Source organism: Rhodofomes roseus (genome assembly GCF_022264815.1).
Source record: "Rhodofomes roseus strain CIRM-BRFM 1785 chromosome Unknown C8Q71scaffold_12, whole genome shotgun sequence".
NCBI classification, from domain to species: Eukaryota; Fungi; Basidiomycota; class Agaricomycetes; order Polyporales; family Fomitopsidaceae; genus Rhodofomes; species Rhodofomes roseus.
Window position 1 is genome coordinate 370,013 of NW_025952968.1, and position 20,139 is coordinate 390,151.

Consider the following 20,139-nt stretch of genomic DNA (forward strand, 5'->3'; position numbering starts at 1 on the left):
CCACAGCGTCTCACACAAGCCAAAGCCACCATGCGAAAGCAGCATACGTATACAAAACGGCTATGCAATATATGTACATGTGCATCACGAGAAACCGCAGCCCTCAGCTCGCTACAACTCAAATACCTTCCCGGGGTTCATAATCCCCTTCGGGTCGAAGAGGTTTTTGACCTTCTTCATCCACTCGATGCTCAACGCGTTCTTCGAGTACGGCAGCGCATGCGTCTTCATCACGCCGATTCCGTGCTCCGCAGATATCGAGCCCTGGTACTTGGCTGTGCATCGCGTGAGCAGCGAAGCGGAGATAGAAGGGACACCGTGCGCTTACCAACGAGCTCGTAGACGAACGGCTCGAGAGCAGCCTCGATTTCTGGCGTGTACGCGTCTGCGACGACGTTCAAGTGCAGGTTACCTGCAAGGGACTTAGGAATGGTCTCCCCGATCGCAGACCTCCACGAACGTACCATCACCGACATGGCCATACCCGACGACATGCTTGACGGCCTGGTCGTGCATCAAGCCCTTCGACGCCAGATGGTCCCTCGTGATATCAAGGACCTCCTTGAACTTGTCCTGCGGCACCGAAATGTCGTACTTGTATGCCTTGCCCTCCTTGCCCACGGACTCTGTCAGGCCCTCGCGGATGGCCCAGAGTGAAGAGAACTGCGCCGGGGAGGTCGCGAGCACACCGGTGTTGATCAGGGAGGGTTCTTGCTCCATGAGGTCCTCAAGCAGTTTGTTCAGTTTCTGCCGGTGTAACGTTCTGTCAGGTCGGGATAGGTCATGGATTACAGCGGAAGGAGCGCACCTGTTCGTCATGCTCCCGATTGCTCCCGCTCGTCTCCACAAGCACAAAGCAGTCTGCGCCCTCAACGTCCGCCTCGTCCAGTGCCCGACCCTGGCCATGCTTCACAGCCAAGTCGTACGCCCTCCTGTCAATAAACTCAAACGCCGACAAGATCTCCGCCAGCTGCCGCTTCACCTCCTTGTACAGCGGCAGGACGTTGCTGAATGTAGGAAGCGCGAGCATCATGTTGTTCGATGCCTGCGGTGCCGCCGCTGTGAGGATGGAGACACCGGTGACGATGCCGAGGGTGCCTTCCGCGCCGATGAAGAGCTGCTTGAGGTCATAGCCCGTGTTATCTTTCCGGAGGGCCGTGAGCTGGTCGAGGATGGAGCCATCCGGGAGGACAACCTCAAGTCCGAGTACGGAGCCATGGAGGGAGCCGTACCGCAGCAAGCGGAGGCCGCCTGCATTGGTCGAGACATTACCACCAATCTGACAACTGCGGCCGGGTTCAGTACGTGCAAGGGGCGACTGCGGAGCAAACGCACCTGCCCTTCGCACCGAGGTCAAGCGGGACGACATGGTCGTGCGGCAGCAGGAAGTCGGATAACGACTGCAGGATGCACCCCGCGTCCGCCACCAGGATACCTGCACACATAACCGATCTAAGTCCCCCGCCTCCCCAGCAAGCACAGAGCCGCGCACCCACCCGACGCATCGTCAAAGCTCCTCACGCTGTTCATGTTCCCCAGGCTGAGCACGAGCTCGTCGTTGATGGGCACGCTGCCGCCGACCAAGCCGGTGTTCCCGCCCTGGGGCACGATGCCGATGCGGCGCTCGCTGCAGTGCTTCACGATCGCGCTGACCTCCTGCGTGGTGCGCGGGCGGAGGACGGTGGTCGAGCGGCCGTGGTACTTGTTCATCCAGTCATTGTTGAACGGCTCGAGGTCGGCGGCGGAGGCGGCGGAGAGGGTGGAGAGGATGGCGGCGGGCGGGAGGATCTGGGAGAAGTGCGCGAGGTCGGCCTCGGTGACGGAGTTGAGCTGGGAGAGCGAGCGAGTCCAGCGGCGGGGGTTCTGCGAGGCGAGGCGGCGGGCGACGAGCGGGGAGCGGAACATCCTGCACGGCGACTGGCAGCGGACGATCGAGGACTGCTGCAGGGCCATGAAGTCAGTCTTGGCGCAATCAGCCTGCCCACGTGATTCCAACCCCCGATCGAGATCTGACGCGTCCGCATCCCCGGAGTCGTGCCGCGAGCTCGGTGCCAGGGTCTCGCGCGAAGTTCGAACCACCGCGAAGTCCCGTTCGACAGCTGCTGCCCCAACTTCCGCACAACGCGCACCCCCGCGGCGAGCCTGCAGTACATGCCAGCCAACCCCCGGAGGCAGGGTGCATCGGACGACGACGTCCAGTTCTTGGGGTTCCAGCGCGTCGACGTCTCGAAGAGCACCCTCCACAGAGTTAAGCTCGAGGAAGATGGCCTAGTTTTTACTGGCTTCCAAAACTCTCGAGACTACCCCAGGCGCCCGCCCCCGGTTATGCAGCGCGCACGCTCACCAGCCGTGATCGACCTTGTGTCTTCGGACAACGAGGGCGAGCCTGGGCGCGCCCCGAGCGCGCCCGCACTATCCTTGTCTTCAGCATCCCCCACCTTGGTTTCTTCCAAGCCGCAGAGCGCGAGCTCAACGCAGAGGAGCAACAGTGCGCGCATGTCGGAGACGGTACGTGTAATGTTCGCGCGGGGTTTGTGGTGCATTGAACGAACGAACCTGTACCATACCGTATCAGACAGCTGTGGATGCCCCGAGGGGAGCGCCTCCGCGACCCAGGGTGGGATTTAGAGTAAGTTCAATTTCATTTCCCTCCACTGTCTTTTGAACAGTGTCCGCCCTCCGAATAGCCCTCGTCACCTTCAGCCCTCGCCAAACGAGTGGTCCCGGGAGAGTTCACTCTCCCCGGAAGGGCAAAACGGCGCAAGAAGGAGGAACAGCGGCAGGCCAAACAATCCCCGCAGAGCTCAGCACCGCCGAGCTCCTCAAAACGGAGCCGTCCAGATCGACGTTCAGCCTCTACATCGAAGGGGCCCCCAGACACGGATGTCATCGTAATATCCAGCGACGATGAACCTGAGCCCAAGGTCGGTCTTCAGTCTGATGGCATTGACTCTTGAGTAATACTCAGATCTCGGTTTGCAGAGACCACGCAGAAGACTGAGGATCCCTATCCAGCCTGATGCTGTTGAACCGGAACGTGCACGGTCGCATTCATATTCTGGGCAGGAGACATGGCAGAACCAAGATGTTCCTGATTCCGTACCGGTACCGTCCAGCCCCGCCGCAGGGCTGCGGGAGTCAGACGCAGATGGCAGGTCGGACAACTCGGAGGACGAGTACTCCATGGCCCACGACGCGCTAGTTCTGAATAGGAGGGCTAACGTCAGTCCCGTATACCATGTCACAATGTTTTGGTCTGAGCTCTCTTCTCGCTGTTCTAGTGGAAGCCGACGCCGTACTCTGACCGGTCGCGGATACGGGACGAAGACCTATCCGCTAGACTCTCCGAGATGACCATCTCCTCGCAGCCGCCAGCCAACGGAAGTCGTCGGCTACGAGGCAGGATCAACCCGCCAGAACGCAACATCATGCCTGTGTACGAAGACTACTACGGCAAACCATACGTATGGACGAGGGTATGCATATCACAAGGACATCGCGTTCACGGGGAACTGACGGTGCAAGCAGTCATGCGGATATCGCAAACGCCGCACGGACAACTTCACTACTCTGCGGGGGCTTTGCCCAGTAGTCGGGCTGGCGCACGCACCAGGGGGTAATTGCGTTCCACCATTTGTCCTACATGTTCTGACGCTCGTCTCCGTTCAGCTATAAACCGCATCGTGCAATCCAACGGTATCATTGCCATCGCAAGCGCAGCTGCTGGCGGCGACGAAGGCAAGCCGATGTCATAGCTATACTCGTATCGGATAGCTCTATTGACTTCTCATAGATCCGGCCGAGCTGTCGGCCGTAGACCCGTACAATCGGGAAGGTGCCTTGTCAGTGTGGTATGAGGGCAGACGTGAGGAGAGGAGATCTCAGTGCTTGAGGTCGAGATGCTGACGCCTGCGTTAGATCGTACACTGCATGCACACGAACGAATGCTCGACGATGTCGATCCCCAGGCCGTCGAACATTTTTCGCTTGCTCCAGGTATGTGGAGCGTTTGCGCGGCCCGAGGTCCTGCTCATACAAGTTCGCAGTGACAAAACACTATGCGGTGCAGGACGTGCAGTTCAACCCTGCGTAGTACGTGTGCTTCGATTCGAGTTGCTCCAGATGCCAGATGCTAAAGCTCCGCCCAGTCCGACTCGGATAGCCTCGAGCGCTAACGACCTCACGGTGCGCATCTGGGACTGCGACCAAGTGTTCAACGAGGACGAGGAAAGTCCTGAGGACGAGGCAAATCCCGAGGATAAGCAAAGCCCCGAGCCGGTCCACACAGGTGAGAGTGTTCAGTCGCTGTGTGACTCCATTGACGAGGTTCGGACACAGAGGAGTACGAGTGCACAATGGGTAAGTTACTCTTCAAGCCTGGTGAACCGGTACTAGCTATGGGTGGGCACGACGGGTACGTAGGCATGCACACCGTACGGTGCAGGACTTCATGATTCTTACATCCGTTTCAAGCTCTGTCTATGTGCTCCGAGACGAAGGGCGAACGCCGATTGCAAGCCGTCTACGACTTGCACGGGGGAAAACCGACGAGACGGGCGACATCGCATGGGGATGCGGTCCACTGTCAGACAAGCTCTTCGCCTCCTCCATGACGAAGGCGGAGAAGGCATTCAGCGGCACACACAAGGTGTTCGACATGACGACAGAGCGGCCGATATGCACAATGGAGATCCAGGAGGCCGGAGACTCCATCGCCGTCCACCCGGCAGGTACGTCAATCCACATAACAGCACGCGCCTCTCCTGACAGTCCGAGCACGGCAGGCACCTTCGTGGCCATCGCCACGAAGCCCTCCAAGCGCGCACACACCCTGTACCTCTTCGACGGCCGGCGCTTGGGCTCGCAGCCCGTGCACACCCTCGCGCTGGACAGCTTCCAGCAGAGCGTGACGACGATGAAGTTCAGCCCGGACGGCGTGTACCTCGCGCTCGCGCGGGACGACAACACGACGGACGTGTATGACGCGCGGTTCCTCGGCCGCAGGAAGCTCCACGCATTCACGCACGAGCCAGGCAACGTCCTGACGTACACGAAGGACGTCTACGGCGTGGTAGAGGCGCAGTGGGTGGAAGGACATCCTTCGGGGTTGGGGCTCGTCACGGGCGGGTGTGATGGTGCGTGTCTTATTCAGATTCTCGCTCAGTAGCCAGCGGGATGGCTGAGGGACCTGTAGGCTGCGTTCGATTGTGGGACGTCCGCTTGGCGGATAGCGATCCGAACAACGGCCTGCCCATTGCCCAGTGCGGACACGATCTGGGGCACTTCTCCCTTGGAGATCCTTCCAGAGACGAGATGCCCCTTGTCATGTGAGTACTAAGACGTTGTGTGTGCACCCAGAAGAATCTAACGGCTCGCCAGAGGCGAGATGTCAGGAAAGGTCACCATCTTCGACCACACAGGAAGGCACAGATAGTCACGGCGTTTGTGCTCAATGTCCTGTATTCATTCGCGGGAGGAGATGATTGCGTGGTGGGGCGATCCGATGGTCAGATTGGGTCCAATACAATACTAATACATATGCATAGCGTGACAACAACAAAAGCAAGCGTAGATCGACTCATGAGACAGACAGCGTGTTATCCACCCGCACCAAGCTCTCCAGCTCCGTAAACATCAAGTCATCCGCAACGATCTCGCGCTGCAGCATCAAGCCCCACGTAATCTCGTCCTGGTGCCCGCTCAACAGCCCCATGCCGCGTTGTGGCCTGCTCTCGCCGTGCTCGCCGTACCCCATGCCAAACATCAGCGTCGTGCCCGACGGCATCTGCGCCGCGTCGAACGAGTCCTCCGCGTCATCGATGAGGCGCATCGCCTCGATCGCGCGGCGGACGGAGATGATGAAGTACATGCGCGCGTCGGGCGGGGAGTAGATCGAGAACTTCTTGACGAGCCGCAGGAGCACCTTCGTGAACCCGAGGCTGCGGTTCGTCTTGATGCGCTTCTTGAGCGGCGGCGGCGCGAGGAAGGCGAGCGCGTAGATCGCCATCACGAGCTTCTCGACGAAGCCGAGCCACACGTCGCGCATGACCACCTGGAAGTCGTTGTCGGACACGGGCAGCCGGTGCACGAGCGACTGCATCAGCGTCCACAGCCACTCTTGCGAGACGGCTTGGCAGAGCATCCGCCGGTTGTCGTCGGGCTGGAAGAGGCGCGTGAACGCTTCGAGCGTGACGTCGGCGAGGGGCGGGGGTTTGGGGTGGTGGACGGCTGGTGGGATGCCCGACATGAGCATGCTGGCGAAGGGCGGCACGGCTTCTACTGGATCCACCAGGTACGAGGCCAGAAGCTCGAATGCGCGGCGCACATTCAGTACATCTTGTTTTGGAGGAGGGGTGGCAGAGGAGAATGTGATGGTCCCCGCGACGTTGATGAGGATGTGCACGACATCTTTCCGCAATGTCAGTAGGTCCTGCAGTGACAGTACTTTTGAGGCGGGTAATGGCAGCGCATTTGGATCGTCCGACGGAGCCAAACGAGAGAGACGGAGGATGATCGAAAGCAAGCGATCGTGTTTTGCGAGGTAGTCGTGGTTGTCCGGCATATTGGATAGATTTCGGATGATGTTCATCACTGCGAGTACTGTCTCGCCCGTACGTGGGCGAGGTCCGGTGTCAGGATTTTTCCACCCTTGTTTTGGGTGTAGGGCTGCAAAAGGTGTTGCGCCTTCCTCCACCACACCGTTAACCAACTCCCTGTGCGTCCGAATGTGGCCATGTGGCGCAGGCGTTATGAACGCGTCGTCGTCGCCGTCGAATGCGATGTCCTCGAGCAAGTCGAGGGCCTCTTCCAGTAACTCTGGGGCTTGGAGGATCGGGAAGCCTGGTTCTTTATGTGGGTATCGCATGAGGGTAAGCATGGTGAATGTAGTCAGAGCGTAGGACAGTTCCGTCGTCAGACGTGAACGCAGGGACAGTGTGACGGCGTCAATGTCGACCTGTCCCCATTCATTCATGTCCTTAAGCGGCCGATGGCTGGCGCGCAGGAGCTCATGTTGGACTGCATCGACGTCCCTCCCGCCAGAGGTTTCCAAAGGCCTGGCGAGTGGAACGTATTCGATCCTGCGTCGGGACGGCTGTTTGATTACCCTTGCCGGCGCAGGTGCAGCATGTCCGTTCTGCGACCCGGCTGGAGGCACGGACTGCAGCAATGGCATATGGTCAGGGTGCGGATTCACAGGGCGAGGGGAATACTCACGGCCCGCATGTCAGAGAGGTCTGCGCTACCTGCGAGAGGGGTCGGCTGCGCGGTCTGCAGGGAAGCTATATAGGACGCACCTGTCTTCTGCCTGACGCGTTTCGGGTCTAAATCCTCGGCTTCTCCCAATTTGCGCTTCCGGCCGTTGGCCTCCTGGTCGGCGTCAGCGCCGTTGAGTTCTTGTCCCACAATGGAACTGGGTCCGAGGCTCGAAGTTGATCGGGTCATGTGCGTCAAGCTCGAGGATGCGCTCATGCCGGCAGCCCCATTTAGCCCGGCAACGGGGGAGTGTTGCGCGAGCTGCGGCGTATGGGAAGGGTTGGGGGGTGATGCCTGGTTCGGAACCGCACTGTCGAGCATCTGGGACGATCCTGACGACATGGATGGACCCATAGCGCCCATGTTCATGCTTGCGTCGGAGGACATGCCTGGCATCGCACCCATGCTGGAGGGGCCTGGCAGGCCGTCGGGCAGTCCGCCTTGTGCACTGCCTGGCATCTGCTGCGCACCTTGTTGTTGTACGGCGCGCATCTGCTGCTCGCGCAGGTTCCTCCGGTATGCCTCCTCGAAGGGCGCGACGATCATCATGTAGTACCGCGCGAGGACGGGGGCGACGGGCTGGCCGTGTTGAGGCGGCTCGGGGAACTGGTCTGGGAGGTCGAACTGGCGGAGGATGGCGGGCCATAGGCCCTGCTGGTTCACCTGGGTGGGGGTCAGGAAGAGCGGGTGGGCAGCGGGGAGATCCGAGGACGCACCTTGTGGCCGCCGCCGCCCTGGAGGACAAGGACCCACAGCTTGTAGAGATCGACGTCCTTGGCGGCGAGGCGGATGACGCCGTGGTCTGCGCGGGAGATGTCGAGGGGCTTCCAGGGGGACGAGGCGGGGTCGTAGCCCTGGGGCCAGGGGACGCCGACGAGGTCGGGGGGAAGGGGGTTGCTGCGCGAGTGGACGGTGGCGAGCCCGCCGAGGAACTGGCGCCTCTTCTGGAGCTGCTGCATCTGTTGGAGGGCCATGGTCGGCTGGCAGGAGGGAGATGAGCGTGCGCATGGGCTGTGGCTGGGCGACTCACGTTGGGCGGTGGCGGTGAGCCGTGAGGGGGCGGGAGGGGAGGGCCCAGCGAACCCCGCCCGGGCTGTGATTGCGGTGTCAACAATCCGCCGAAATAAGGCACCGAGGTTCCGCCAGGCGCAGAACGGTTGCCGGCCTTTGCCAGCGACGTCGCCTGCAGCGCCGCCATCTGCTTCGCAGCCAGCGCGTCCAGCCCCCCGAACCCCCCGCCAGCCCCGTAGCCCCCGCCGTCGCTACCCATCCCGCTGTTGTCGCTGTTCTGCTGCCTGCCAGACCATCAGCGGCGCACGCGCGACACCCGGACACCACCCACATCTGCGATCCAGTATCCACCCGCTTCTGGGCGGCGCTGGGTTCTTTCTGCTGACCTGGTTCTCTGGCTTGGCCGCGCGCAGGCCTCGAGGGCGTGAGGGACGGCGACCCCCGATCCACCTAGCCGCCCGTCTCTCTTCCCGTGACTGCCACCACGCGCCCATGCCTCCCTCCGAAATCGACGACATTTTTGCTGCAAAAACACCCGGCAGGGCCAAGGCCCCCGTCCCCGTTGCCTCCTCCTCCGCTGCAGAGCCTCCGAAGAAGAGCAAGAAGAACAAGAAGGAAAAGACAGCCAAGAGGAAGCGCGATGATATCGATGACTCGCAGCCTGCAAAACGTCGAGTGCCAGAAACCGTGCTCGACCCGTCAGTCAACCCAACGCCAGCTGCCAACGTAGCCGTACCAACGTCAGTCAAGGCAGCCAAGCTGGCGAAGCTGGCCGCTGCTCCAGTAGCAACGAAGAAAAAACGCAGCAAGCCCGACAAGGACGAAGAGACGAGGTTCAAGGACTCCAGAGGCAACGGGCCCCGTATGTCTCATCGACGAGCCCTGTCACCCCCCTCGGCTCACATTTGCTCCACAGGACAGAAGACAGAAGAGGGTTACACCATCTACAAAGAGGACGAACTCGGGATGTCTAATTCAGGTGGTGGTAAGCGGGGTTTCCTCGCCGTGCACAGCGGTCCAGAATCGCTGACTCTCTGGTCTTGCAGACACGCCGTTATGTCCGTTTGACTGTGATTGCTGTCAGTCACAATTGTCATTGTTCACTCCGTTCCATGTGACGAACCCTGTGCAGGTTTTTGATGCTGGACTTGAGCTGGCTCGTTGGCAATATCTGTACCATTATGTGGCGATATACCCATCAATGCTCGTGTATCTTTAGGTGAGCCGGGCCTGGAATCTTCTCTGTCGCTCGTTGACTAACCAAGGCACAGGTGTGCGCAATATATCTGTATCACATAGACAACAAGTCGGATGATCCGGCACAGCTTGCAAGCTGTGACCAACAAACAGGCTCTATCGAAGCCTCGTCTACCTCTTCCCGTGGTTGTGCGAGGTCAATGTGTAGCCAAGATCGATTTACCGAGATTATCATCTCTCAGCGAGCATCATCACTCGTATGAGGGTAGTGCGCAATGGCGCCTTCCGGGGACATGCTACTGCATAATATTGTGCATCTTTTCATTGTGCCAGGTATAATATCCAAGCTGTCCATTTGGTGGTTGCTGATGCTTCGGACAGATGTACTTTCACCTGTAGTATCACAGCGACACGCAATCCATCTCCGTTTTAGCCCATTCTGCCCCCTTGTGTGACCGCACGTATCAAACGGCTACCCCTTGCGCAGCTGCGTCCCGCAGGCGCGTCAAGGTCAAATGTCGCCAAGACCGTGGTCAGCCTGCTCCCCAGTCCATCGGCGTGTTGTAGGTTGACATGTGTACCGCTGCTGTTTCGGCGCGAGTATGGACAAATCTTCTCGAAGCGGCTGCTGACTTGCTCGATTGGAATTTGTGACAGCGGCGGTAACTGCGTAGGGCTGTGGCCTGGCGCGCAGTTTTCCGGGCGACGCGTTCTGTGGCTTTGTATGTAGGAGTGCTTCATGTAGACGGTTGTATCGCAGTGTGTGACTGCCGTATAGATGCTGAATGTATAGCTGCTGCAAGCAAGAGTTGTGTGATTACGTGCGCAAAAGGGTTGTGTGATGAGATATGGATCTTGTAGTGAGACCGACGCCTACATCCGAGAAGGATCTATGAAACGCCCCGGAGGCGCACATCGGTCGGCCTAATACGCTTGGCTCGACCCGTCACCCCATTGTCTCCTAGTATGATCATGGAGCGCTCCCTATTTCCCGATCCCGTTATACAGCCTTCGCTTCTCTGAGCACGCCTCGACTTCGCCCGCACACCTTCGACTGTACTATCACGACACCACTGTTGTAACTTGCTAGCTCGCTGAAGTGTAATGCCTCACGACGCGGAACCACCCCCGAGCTACTCGCCCGACCCCGCGGACGACGAGACGCGATCGGACGGGACGGGTGCGGTCGTCGAGCCGCAGATCATCATCATCCCTATAGGCAACGACGTGAGCTTCCAGGCGGGCTACCTGGGCGCGGACGGCGAACACGCCGCGATCGAGGGCGAGCTCCAGCTGAAATGCGCGGACGACTTCGGCTGGGAGAGGATGTACGTCTGGTATTGCCGCGCTCTGTGATTGCACGCTGACATCGGCGGGCGTGCTAGTACGATGTGTCTGCGCTCCGTGGAGACCGCATACGAGACGGAGATCGAGCTGGGGAACACGGAAGTCGTGCTCGCCTCGTCGAGCTCCGAGAACCGACGCGCGAGCTTCCCGTTCGCGATCCCGCTCCCTCCGGACACCGCGCAGTGCTTACACTCGCTGCGCTCCTCGCTCTCACACACGTTGACCGCGAAGGTGTACGCCGCGGGCCGCAGCGCGCCCGTGCTCACCAAGTCAGTGCTGGTCCACACCCGCCGGTATACATCGCACTCGCATGTGTGCACGATCGCCCCGGAGACGCGGCAGCTCGCGGAGCCCACTGCGATGCAGGTGCAGGTGCCGCGGACGACGTTCAAGGCGGGCGAGCCGATCCCGGTGTACCTCACCGTGCCCGTTCCGAGGCGGGAGTTGGTGGTGGAACAGGGGCTGAGACTGCGGAATGTCCGTGCGGAGTTGGTGCGCATTGTGCGGGTGCGCACGAGCACCGAAGATGAGTTCTCGTCTGGTTCAGCTGTGGCAACAGAAAGCATCCTTGGCGAGCCGTCTTCGTCAACACGACCGTCGTCGGACGCGAAGACGATGCCTCCCGTGCCCGGGGAGCAGAAGGTCATCGCGCTATCAGGTGCAGCATGTCGGCTGCACCCCGCACGACCAGTCCAAATCCGTCTCGTGTTGCATCCACCAGTGGGCTCCCCGTTGGCGATGCAGCCGCACGACTTGCCTTCAGAAGACTACTACGCGCCGGATACCGTGGAGTGCGCTACCATCACCCAGACGACGCTGCTACACTCGGTCTCCTTCCGCCTCCGCGTCCATGTGGCGTTCATGAACATGTCCTCGCACACGGAGCGTGTCTCCACGCTGGAGATCCCCATCGTACTGCTCCCTCCCACGGCGGAGTTACCGCAGGTGGAACAATCCGTGGACACTGCCTACCACAAGAAGCACGACCAGCCGCCAGTGCGGACGAACAGGCTGGAAGACATTGACGTGCCGCGCTACGAAGAAGGCGAGGCGGGCCCAAGCTACCACAGTGCCCCACCGCCCTTCGAGGAGCGCGAGGCGCCGCCGCCGTTCTTCTCTGAGCCCGAAGCGTCAACCTCGTCACGGCTGCCCACGTTCCTCGAGTCCGAGCACGAGATCTACATCCCGTTGAGCGAGGACCCGACGATGGCACCCCCGTCGATGCAGCCGAACGGCGCCATCGAGGGCGAGGGCGTCCTGTATGGCTTCCCGCCGTCGGAGCAGTTTGATGGCTACGCGGACATGGATCGCTCGTTCACACCACCGCCGACGGTCGAGATGGCTTCGCGAGACACAGACGTCACATCGCTGGCGAGCATGAACCCGACCGCCGCCATAGAAGCGATGGGGCTGGCGTTGGGCCTCGACCATTCTGACGATTCGTTAGCAGGACCCCCGCCGCCTCCGCCACCTCCCATGGACGATCCCTCAGACCCACCGCCGTCGATAGACTCGGACTTCAGAGATCCCGAGGGCACGCACCAATCGCCTAGGTCACATCCTCCGTCTCGTATGAACTCTTTGCAAATGCCAGACACCGATGATCATGCGTTGAATGAAGATGCTGAGCACGAGGAACACGGACATGCGCCACCACCTTACCGCGTACCGGACAGTGCAACTCAGGACAACCCACACGATGCGGTCCCACCACCATACGTAGATCTTGTCCATCATCCACACTAACATTCTATCGTTCCTTCGTTGCTGGACGACGCGCCGGGCCACAGCAAACAATGGGATCTGTCCAATTGTAATAGTAGAAGCAAATACATGTACTGAGAACCATATAGATCAGACAAGGAGACAAAAGACGGAACGATGACGGTAGCGGTAGGAGGGGTAAGGGTAAGGGTACCGGTGGTGTGGGGCAGGCGGAACGCTAGCGGGACAATTGTTCGCCTGCATCTAACAGTTACAAGAATCCTTGCTCTTCGCAGCGTTCTCCTCGAGATTGACACCCTCCTGCGCGCCGGCACGAGCACCAGCAGCGCCCGGACGGCCTGCACCGCCCCGGGAGGAAGCAAGAATTTGGTCAATGGGAATCTTCTTGGCTGTACCAGGAACACCAGTAAGCACATGCATCAGGGCAAGAATAACATACATACCGATTTCGGTGAAGAGCTCCACGATACCCTCACCGGTCTTCGCACTAGTCTCGAAGAAGAGTAGACCAGCTTCCTGAGCGTAGGCCTCAGCCTCCTCCCGCGGCACCTGCCTCAAGCTGTCTGATTCGCCGCTAGCAGGGGCTTCACCTGGTGTGGCAGTAGCATCGTCGGCCTCATCCTCCGATTCGGAGGTAGCCGCGGCTGCGGGCGCGGTCGAGGATTGAACGAGATCGACCTTGTTGCCTGCGAGAGCGATGACGATATTGGGGTTGGCTTGCCGTTGCAGCTCCTTCACCCATGTCTTCGCCTTCTCCAGACTTGAGGCCTTCGTGACATCGTAGACTACGACTGCAGCCTGGGCATTACGATAGTACATAGGCTGTAAGAAAAGAGACCTTGACCATTAGTAGCGATACGAATCGTTTGCGTGTGTGACATACAGCAAGGGAGTGGAAGCGTTCCTGGCCAGCAGTGTCCCAGATCTCATATCGCAGAACACGGTCCTCCAGCCGACACTTCTGAGTGAGGAAAGCAGCTCCGATTGTGGGCTCCTTGTTGGCTTGGAATTCATTCGAGACCTGCCAGTGATTTAGAGACGACCAACGTCCATGTGGGAAGCACTCACAAATCGCAGCACCACCGACGACTTCCCGACAGCTGCCTCGCCTATTTCATACAACAGACGTGAGTACGAGCTCCACCACCGAATGACTCATCACATAAAGTCAGGCTCTGCAGCCCCCTGGAAAGGCCCATAGCGGCTCAGGGTAATGCAAACGCTGCTACGGCGGAAGCGATGCAGACCGCGAGGCGGGTCGGACGATCTGCACTGTGCGAATTCGGAGCGAAGTCTCACCTAGCAGCACCAACTTGACCTGAACAGACCTCTCCGCTGAGCCCGAAGCACCGTCGGCCATGTCTAGAGATGAGGGAGAATGGGTGGGCTGGAGGATGGTGATGGCGTAACGAGGAAGCGCGAGGCGCAGGGGGCGCTCAGCGGCCAGCCTTGTCCTTGTTTATCGCATGTTTGCTGCCCCGCGCATGCCGTTCTCTCAGACGCGGCAGTGGCGGCACGGTCACCGCGCGCTGCAGCCTGTCGAATATACTCTGCTCCTCTCTGGAAGTTGGTATTCTGATAGCAACCCACCATCGGACAGCGGTCCTTGGCAGCACCCGCTAAAGTCATGGCGAAGAAGAAGAAAGTCGCGCAGGAGTCGTCCTCCGAAGAGGAGCAGCAATATATCGTCGGTAAATAACTGTCAGTGACTTCACAGACCGGGGTCAAGTTCACTTAGTATCCACAGAGGTCATTACCAAGGCGAAAGTCGCTAAGAATGGCAAATGGGTGCGTCCAAATAGAAGGCAACCTCCAATGCTGTACTGATACAGCTTCGCCATTAGAAATACTATGTCAAGGTAGGACCGTCCTCGGTGCGATGTGCATCACTAGTCTCATGATGTGTGCAATAGTGGGCCAACTATGATTCGGACAACAACACGTACGTCTCATCGTAATTATCGTCTGCTGATAAGCTGAAAGTGGTTCAGTTGGGAGCCAGAAAAGAACGTTGAGGAATGCGATCGCCTCTTGAAAGCTTTCTGGGCCGATGTTGGTTACGACACTGAAGACTATCCACGGGGTCACACCGTGTATGCGACACCGACGTTCATCGGTAGGTATTATTGTATGGCGTCGTTCATACACTCATGTGTGTAGCAAGGGAGAAGGCGTTCTTCGCTAAGCATTTCGATGCGTCGAACCAGCCACAGTCGGATGCTAATGAGTCTTCCGAGTCGTCGGGAGGCGAAATTCCGAAACCTCTACCCCCGTTGAAACGGAAGAAGTCAGGAACAGGAACCAAGGTATTGCCTCCGGCGCTATGGGTGTGCCAGAGTTGCGTTGAACTCACGACTTGTTATATGTCAAGGGAGCGAAGAAGAAGGAAGTAGGGAAGATCAGGCATCCACGATCTGAAACGCCTTCCTCCTCTGCTCTGGCCAAGAAGGCGAAGACAACAAAGTCTACGAAGCCGACAGCGCCCACGCGGCGGACGGTGAGTGACGGTGGCTCTTAGGTCGAAGGTTCGTCAGTTAACAAGTAACAGCAAGATTCGGACGATGGTACATATGAATCAGATAGTTCCGCTTCGAGCGGTGTCCCATTGACCAGAATCAAGTTGAAACCTCCGAAGCGCCCCGTCACTGAAGCTGTGCGTTCTCCATGTTAGCTTGCCTATGCCTTCTCATATGTTCGTTTCAGGAATCTTCTGATGGCTCGACAAGTAAACCTCTGCGGAAGAAAGCTCGAAAGGTGGAGAGCACACAGGTGGCTGCGAATCAGGTCAGCGATATGTTCCTTGTTGTGGCAAATCGCTGACTGTAGCCGAGTAGGATAAGGGCAAAGGCAAAGCAGGACCGTCAGCCGATGCCGAAGAGAACGATCGCGCGGGATCCCTCTTCTCAGGCTCAGAGGGACATTCATCGCCGGATGTGTCGCTGGCCTTGAAAGGCGAGTAACCTCTTCGCGATGACAATGGTGGTCCTGATACACGCGGATAGATCGCCCGCAAGCTGAGCAGAATGCCGCGAAAGCTGCTTCTGCAAAGGCCGCTTCAACGAAATCGAACACACCGCAGACAGCTCCTGGAAAGCCAGCTCCGAAAGAGCCTGTCAGACAAGAAGCTTCAGCAGGGAGCAAAGGCAAATCGGTCGCAACCGGGATACCTACCAAGATGCGTCTGGCAGAGACTGTTCACAGTCTGGTGCCAGCCAGACCTCCCATACAGCGAGGTCAACTATCCAAGCTTTCCTTCAAGAAGAACGTGGCAGCCACAGGTAGTGCGTCGAATACGCCCGTACAGGAGAAGCACCCATCTCCTGTCGCCCTGTTGGCGCCGTCTCCTGCATCGTCAGCTGCTCCGGAAGGCATTCCCTCTCCGCAACAGTCTGCCCCTCAGTACTCTCCAGCACCAGAACAGTTCGTCTGCCACTACCGTAGACCGGTCTTCGACTGATGTATCTACAGGCGACCACCGGTTCCATTACCGAGGCGGACTATGCAGCCGCCAGCTGCAATGAACGCAATGTCTGATGTCGATCAATTCCTCTCAACGATGATGCCTGCTGAGTGAGTACCTTCTTGTCTCCGCTAATCCCATGGCTACTTACTGAACCTTGTAAAGCATGGCAGCACCGATGGAGTGAGTGTTCCTCTCATAGATCCATGATTTTTCTAACGTCCACTAGCGAAACGGCGATGGAGCCCCCGATACGGAAGCCCGCGCCCATTGCAAGTAGTTCCGCAAAGCCCACAGCTCTTGGCAGGTTGGCATCAATTACGACGGTCTTACTGGCCAAACGTTCATGTTCGTCCACAGGATCCCAAAGAAGTGGAAGTGGACGGGCGAAGCCTTCATCGAGGTCGAAGAGGGTAGAGCACAACGCCTCTGCAATTTGTCGCTGTGGGATGCATCAGACCCCCGTCCGAATGGTCTACGCTTCAGTATCTGCCTCAACGCAGTGGACTCGATCCGGTTAGGCAAGCTACACGAAGCGGCCGACATCTACATGATCCTGCGTAGTTGTATCCAAGTTCAGCAGTTTGCCAAACTCGGGCCCGGCGAAGACTCGGATGATGATGCTGTGGTCGCTCTAGCGGCTCACCTGAGGGCAAGACGCGCGGTAAGTCTCAGGCAGACCATTGTGTTTCTGGGTGTTGATAGCCTTCCGTGCAGTTTACATACGCACGCCTGAGTTTGGATGGCGTAGAGGTCGCACTCATGCTTGTCTTCCCACCGTCCATCAACGAGCTGTGTCGACTCCTCAAGGTGCCCCCCCAGGCAACGATAGATGCCCCCATGGTGGCCGCTCTATTGCCATGGGAGCTGAGTCGACAAGAGTTTGACGATGCGAAGTGGTTCAAGCCGAGGGCCGATGTGGAGTCGAGCGTATACTTGGATCCTGCAGTGGAGACCGCAACGCGCGAGACGATCGCGAGAGATCCTGCGGTTCATCGAGCACTGCGGATCCTGAATGTCCCCCACTCTTTGTACAAATTCTTATCCTCGTACTCACGCAAATACTGCATCTGGTACTCGCCCGCAGATGGCACTGTGGGGGAGCCGCCCGGTATGGAGACCGCTGCTCTGCGGGCCGTATTGACGGCCTTGAAGGCCATGGATATGGGGTACAAGAGCGATGTGCGCATCATATTCGTGCATGTTGGCGCGTTGAAGACTTTCCACAAACTTCCGGCGCTGGCGGAGAGGCGTAGCAAACGGTCCGAAATCAGGTTCTACACATATGGAACGCATGAGAGCGTCCCGCCTGACCGCTGGGGGATACGTGAGATCTATCCTCTAGGTTCGTACCATGTATCTGAAGGGATATCCATCTAATTAACATGTGATGTAGGTGGTATAGTGACCTTCACGCCGTCGGCGGTCCTCAACAACATCGTCGGAGTATACGAGCTCATCAAGAAGATAGACGAGCATCCTATGTGGGAGTGTTACATCCTACCGTCGGTAATAGCAATGCTCGCCAAATTGACATGCCAAGGCGACACCCCGGTGGCGCTGTTCGACAAGTTAGTCGTAATCAGTCCTTCCCAGAAATCTCTCACTGACCCCACTGTCCCAGAGGCGAATTCCTCTTCAGTGACCTGCTCGAGATGATTGAAGAGGGGAAGATATCGCTCCTCCGCTCACCACCATTGACGCGCTGCGCGAAAGGCGGTATTGACCCAGCCGCGAAGTGGATCTCCTGGCAGACCGAAGTGCTCGGAATGGACGCCCGGAATCTGCTCGAGTCGTCCATCGCCCTGGCGATGGAGCAGTACAGCGGAGTGCAGGAGAATGACTTACCTGACGCCATTCAGAAGGAGATCGTGCGCGACTTGATGGGCATGCAGGTGCAGCCTGCACTCATGGACGCACGCCGGCGGTTCGTGGTCATCAGAAGCAAGAGCGATAAGTTTTTGAGCGAGGACAAGGATGGGGTGAGTAGCACTTATTTCCCAAGCGAGGCCACCGTATTGACTTCTAGTTGAGGTTGAATGCAAGACTGTCGGGGCGTTTGACTTCAGGGATGATTTCTTCACACCTTGATGGCTATCATCGAGAACATAACTTCAATACCCACTGTTGTATCATTATACTCTTGTCTTGTTATGACTTGGTGCACGATGAGTCCGACGCTTGAGGGTGATCATGCATGGAGAGAGAAAATTCCAAGATGTCCAGGTGAGTAGATCCAGCATACATAGCTTCGTAGGGCACCGCCTAACTAGCCTGGGCCTCATTCGCTCTCGCCGCTTTGGTGCTTTTGACCCACTCATCAACAACCTCCTTCGCGACCTCCACCTCATGTTCAGCAAGCAGATGCCTGCGCAGGTCATAGGCTCTGCTGAATACATACTGGCACCGTGGTTGTCCCGTAGTCGTCGGGGCCGTCGTCGCACCGTCGTCCGCGGCCACGCCATTGCCCCCGTTGTTGACGCAAAAGGACGGCGGCAGGTCCGGGAACGGGCACCGTAGACTACGTGTGCCGTTGTTCAGGCGTGCCTGCGAACGAGTGTCGTACGCAGCCCCAGTGATGAAGTCGATGCTGAACGTCACTGAGGGTTTTGCTGTCTCTTCCCTACCCCCTGGGTCATCATCCTCCTGCTCGTCTGAACTGCCTTCCGTCCCCCCCTCGCTGATTTCTCCTGCGTCGTCCTCCGACTCGGAGTCGGAGGAGACGGGCTCTGTCGGGTGCGTCTGTGCGGTATGTCGCTGGAGGAGATGCTTGTACCCGAAGGTACGCCCACATATCGAGCAGGCGAAGTCTCGTCGGCCTAGGTGGGTCACGTTGCGATGTGTCATAAGTGATTTTCTCTGCATGCAAGCGCGCCATCAGTCCATGGCATCATGAAGGATCAAGGGCGCGATGAGACTCACCGACTTGAAATCTTTCCCGCAATCCAACTCCTGACACACCCAGCCGCGCCCAACTTCCCCGCCTCTACGTCTTTTTCGTGGGCGGTCGTCCTCACCTGTTCTCGCTTCCTCGGCCTTCTCGAGCTCCGCCTCGAGGTCACGCTCAGCATGAATCTTCAAGTGAGCGCGGAGACCCTTCTGGGCAGTGAACGTCTTGCCGCTGCACGAAGGATAGGGGCATGTGGGCGGATGGGCAGTGCGCATGTGGTGCTGGAGAGCCGTCCAGTTTGCGAAGTACGTAGGTGGGTGGCCCGCGGCGGGTAGACATGACGCGTGCACGCAGGTGTAGCGCTTCTCTGTTTCAACATTCAGTCAAGAGCTCCCATCAGACGGACGGACATAGAGAAAGGAAGTGGATGGATCTACGAGGAAGAGAACGAACCATCGTGTGTCTTGACGTGTGCACGCAACTTCTGATTAGTGGCGAAGGACTTGCTGCAACCATCATGATCACAACGGTAGGACTTAGTCCCGGGAGGAGCATGTGTCGAGCAGATATGCTCCCGCAGCTGGTACTGCTTGGCAAACGTCGCGTCACAGGATGGCTCGGCGCACTATGAAGAGTTAAAATTACAAGTGAGCCATAGCAAACGCCAAGGCGCAGCAGTATACACACATTGAAGGGCATCTCTCCCTTGTGCAGATTTGCATGCACGCGGAGATGCTGAGACGTCCAGAAGCGCTTCCCGCACTCTGCTTCCTCGCAGACGAACGGTCGGGCCGATTCTGGCAAATGCGAGCGAGAGTGTGCCTGAAGGTGACTTTCGCGAAGGTATGATTTCTGGCATGTCGCGCAGATGAAGGGTCGCTGCAACGCAGGTGAGACAGGTGATCCGAGGATAAAAATGCAAGCATACGTCTCCGGTGTGCGAGCGCTGATGTTCTGCTAGTCGAGAAGGCTTCGAGTACGACTTGTCGCAGCCATCAAAATCGCATGTGTACCGCTTTTTCTTGTTCTTCACGTGTCCTCTAGATGGGCCAGGTCCCAAGGAGATAGAAATGACTGGGGAATGAGGGCTCTGCTCATACTCGGATTCAGAGTGAGAGGCCGTATAACTTGGAGTCGGCGACGAGGAGATGCGCAAAACGAGCGGACTGTCGTCCCTCTTGCGTTTTCTGAGCACGACGGTTGTGCTGGTCGATGGCCTAGGGACGCCCGACGCCATCTGCGGTGACAGAGCGGG

The 20,139-nt window shown here is 58.4% G+C and overlaps 9 protein-coding genes across 9 annotated transcripts; 5 read left to right on the top strand and 4 right to left on the bottom strand.

Annotated features, from left to right (window-relative positions):
• Positions 1 to 26: 26 nt before the first annotated feature.
• Positions 27 to 1,957, bottom strand: C8Q71DRAFT_762964 (FAD-binding domain-containing protein). The gene is made up of 6 exons (XM_047923968.1): positions 1,497 to 1,957; positions 1,336 to 1,435; positions 809 to 1,286; positions 465 to 747; positions 329 to 412; positions 27 to 275 (listed from the first exon to the last, which is right to left on the bottom strand). The coding sequence occupies exons 1-6, from the start codon at positions 1,951 to 1,953 to the stop codon at positions 112 to 114; spliced, it is 1,566 nt and encodes a 521-aa protein (XP_047778038.1). The 5' UTR covers positions 1,954 to 1,957; the 3' UTR covers positions 27 to 111.
• Positions 1,948 to 4,520, top strand: C8Q71DRAFT_89974 (uncharacterized protein). The gene is made up of 12 exons (XM_047928790.1): positions 1,948 to 2,508; positions 2,576 to 2,629; positions 2,688 to 2,924; positions 2,983 to 3,222; positions 3,282 to 3,476; positions 3,529 to 3,616; positions 3,670 to 3,738; positions 3,794 to 3,865; positions 3,919 to 3,996; positions 4,047 to 4,092; positions 4,149 to 4,414; positions 4,474 to 4,520. Exons 1-11 carry the CDS (start codon positions 2,152 to 2,154, stop codon positions 4,393 to 4,395), a joined length of 1,683 nt encoding a protein of 560 aa, XP_047778039.1. The 5' UTR covers positions 1,948 to 2,151; the 3' UTR covers positions 4,396 to 4,414; positions 4,474 to 4,520.
• On the top strand, positions 4,451 to 5,434 carry C8Q71DRAFT_709326 (uncharacterized protein; the record flags this gene model as incomplete). The annotated part of the gene is made up of 3 exons (XM_047920674.1): positions 4,451 to 5,135; positions 5,195 to 5,327; positions 5,380 to 5,434. 3 exons carry the CDS (start codon positions 4,451 to 4,453, stop codon positions 5,432 to 5,434), a joined length of 873 nt encoding a protein of 290 aa, XP_047778040.1.
• Positions 5,435 to 5,578: 144 nt separating this feature from the next.
• On the bottom strand, positions 5,579 to 8,524 carry C8Q71DRAFT_858521 (uncharacterized protein; the record flags this gene model as incomplete). Its single annotated transcript, XM_047927528.1, has 5 exons — positions 5,579 to 7,159; positions 7,216 to 7,244; positions 7,296 to 7,917; positions 7,971 to 8,234; positions 8,285 to 8,524. 5 exons carry the CDS (start codon positions 8,522 to 8,524, stop codon positions 5,579 to 5,581), a joined length of 2,736 nt encoding a protein of 911 aa, XP_047778041.1.
• On the top strand, positions 8,310 to 9,795 carry C8Q71DRAFT_762972 (uncharacterized protein). Its single transcript, XM_047923969.1, has 5 exons — positions 8,310 to 9,127; positions 9,182 to 9,250; positions 9,312 to 9,344; positions 9,398 to 9,484; positions 9,591 to 9,795. The coding sequence occupies exons 1-4, from the start codon at positions 8,758 to 8,760 to the stop codon at positions 9,403 to 9,405; spliced, it is 480 nt and encodes a 159-aa protein (XP_047778042.1). The 5' UTR covers positions 8,310 to 8,757; the 3' UTR covers positions 9,406 to 9,484; positions 9,591 to 9,795.
• A 771-nt stretch (positions 9,796 to 10,566) lies between these two features.
• On the top strand, positions 10,567 to 12,413 carry C8Q71DRAFT_724294 (uncharacterized protein; the record flags this gene model as incomplete). The annotated part of the gene is made up of 3 exons (XM_047921629.1): positions 10,567 to 10,790; positions 10,848 to 12,362; positions 12,404 to 12,413. The coding sequence occupies 3 exons, from the start codon at positions 10,567 to 10,569 to the stop codon at positions 12,411 to 12,413; spliced, it is 1,749 nt and encodes a 582-aa protein (XP_047778043.1).
• Positions 12,414 to 12,666: 253 nt separating this feature from the next.
• C8Q71DRAFT_90007 (GTP-binding protein ypt5) lies at positions 12,667 to 13,997 on the bottom strand. The gene is made up of 5 exons (XM_047928795.1): positions 13,834 to 13,997; positions 13,603 to 13,643; positions 13,418 to 13,555; positions 12,978 to 13,356; positions 12,667 to 12,923 (listed from the first exon to the last, which is right to left on the bottom strand). The coding sequence occupies exons 1-5, from the start codon at positions 13,892 to 13,894 to the stop codon at positions 12,778 to 12,780; spliced, it is 765 nt and encodes a 254-aa protein (XP_047778044.1). The 5' UTR covers positions 13,895 to 13,997; the 3' UTR covers positions 12,667 to 12,777.
• Position 13,998: 1 nt separating this feature from the next.
• On the top strand, positions 13,999 to 18,172 carry C8Q71DRAFT_90039 (uncharacterized protein). Its single transcript, XM_047928801.1, has 19 exons — positions 13,999 to 14,225; positions 14,282 to 14,322; positions 14,379 to 14,393; positions 14,448 to 14,476; positions 14,526 to 14,650; positions 14,695 to 14,840; positions 14,906 to 15,031; positions 15,083 to 15,187; positions 15,238 to 15,318; positions 15,369 to 15,486; positions 15,537 to 15,954; positions 16,003 to 16,104; positions 16,160 to 16,177; positions 16,224 to 16,301; positions 16,355 to 16,658; positions 16,712 to 17,339; positions 17,391 to 17,565; positions 17,619 to 17,976; positions 18,029 to 18,172. Exons 1-19 carry the CDS (start codon positions 14,162 to 14,164, stop codon positions 18,083 to 18,085), a joined length of 2,988 nt encoding a protein of 995 aa, XP_047778045.1. The 5' UTR covers positions 13,999 to 14,161; the 3' UTR covers positions 18,086 to 18,172.
• Positions 18,173 to 18,259: 87 nt separating this feature from the next.
• Positions 18,260 to 20,121, bottom strand: C8Q71DRAFT_709230 (uncharacterized protein; the record flags this gene model as incomplete). Its single annotated transcript, XM_047920671.1, has 5 exons — positions 18,260 to 18,853; positions 18,917 to 19,251; positions 19,338 to 19,509; positions 19,572 to 19,763; positions 19,813 to 20,121. The coding sequence occupies 5 exons, from the start codon at positions 20,119 to 20,121 to the stop codon at positions 18,260 to 18,262; spliced, it is 1,602 nt and encodes a 533-aa protein (XP_047778046.1).
• Between the last annotated feature and the right edge of the window lie 18 nt (positions 20,122 to 20,139).

Excerpts from the sequence above, each read along its gene's own strand:
- C8Q71DRAFT_90039 (XM_047928801.1), top strand. The coding sequence starts at position 14,162 with ATGGCGAAGAAGAAGAAAGTCGCGCAGGAGTCGTCCTCCGAAGAGGAG. Across the intron at positions 15,487-15,536 it reads TGTGTCGCTGGCCTTGAAAG|ATCGCCCGCAAGCTGAGCAG; the intron begins GCGAGTAACCTC and ends ACACGCGGATAG. Across the intron at positions 15,955-16,002 it reads TACTCTCCAGCACCAGAACA|GCGACCACCGGTTCCATTAC; the intron begins GTTCGTCTGCCA and ends ATGTATCTACAG.
- C8Q71DRAFT_762972 (XM_047923969.1), top strand. The coding sequence starts at position 8,758 with ATGCCTCCCTCCGAAATCGACGACATTTTTGCTGCAAAAACACCCGGC. Across the intron at positions 9,128-9,181 it reads CTCCAGAGGCAACGGGCCCC|GACAGAAGACAGAAGAGGGT; the intron begins GTATGTCTCATC and ends TTTGCTCCACAG. Across the intron at positions 9,251-9,311 it reads GATGTCTAATTCAGGTGGTG|ACACGCCGTTATGTCCGTTT; the intron begins GTAAGCGGGGTT and ends CTGGTCTTGCAG.
- C8Q71DRAFT_762964 (XM_047923968.1), bottom strand. The coding sequence starts at position 1,953 with ATGGCCCTGCAGCAGTCCTCGATCGTCCGCTGCCAGTCGCCGTGCAGG. Across the intron at positions 748-808 it reads ATCGGGAGCATGACGAACAG|AAACTGAACAAACTGCTTGA; the intron begins GTGCGCTCCTTC and ends TTACACCGGCAG. Across the intron at positions 413-464 it reads GTATGGCCATGTCGGTGATG|GTAACCTGCACTTGAACGTC; the intron begins GTACGTTCGTGG and ends AGTCCCTTGCAG.
- C8Q71DRAFT_89974 (XM_047928790.1), top strand. The coding sequence starts at position 2,152 with ATGCCAGCCAACCCCCGGAGGCAGGGTGCATCGGACGACGACGTCCAG. Across the intron at positions 3,477-3,528 it reads AACCATACGTATGGACGAGG|TCATGCGGATATCGCAAACG; the intron begins GTATGCATATCA and ends CGGTGCAAGCAG. Across the intron at positions 3,739-3,793 it reads AGCTGCTGGCGGCGACGAAG|ATCCGGCCGAGCTGTCGGCC; the intron begins GCAAGCCGATGT and ends GACTTCTCATAG.
- C8Q71DRAFT_90007 (XM_047928795.1), bottom strand. The coding sequence starts at position 13,894 with ATGGCCGACGGTGCTTCGGGCTCAGCGGAGAGGTCTGTTCAGGTCAAG. Across the intron at positions 13,556-13,602 it reads CGTCGGTGGTGCTGCGATTT|GTCTCGAATGAATTCCAAGC; the intron begins GTGAGTGCTTCC and ends AATCACTGGCAG. Across the intron at positions 12,924-12,977 it reads GGAGCTCTTCACCGAAATCG|CCAAGAAGATTCCCATTGAC; the intron begins GTATGTATGTTA and ends TTCCTGGTACAG.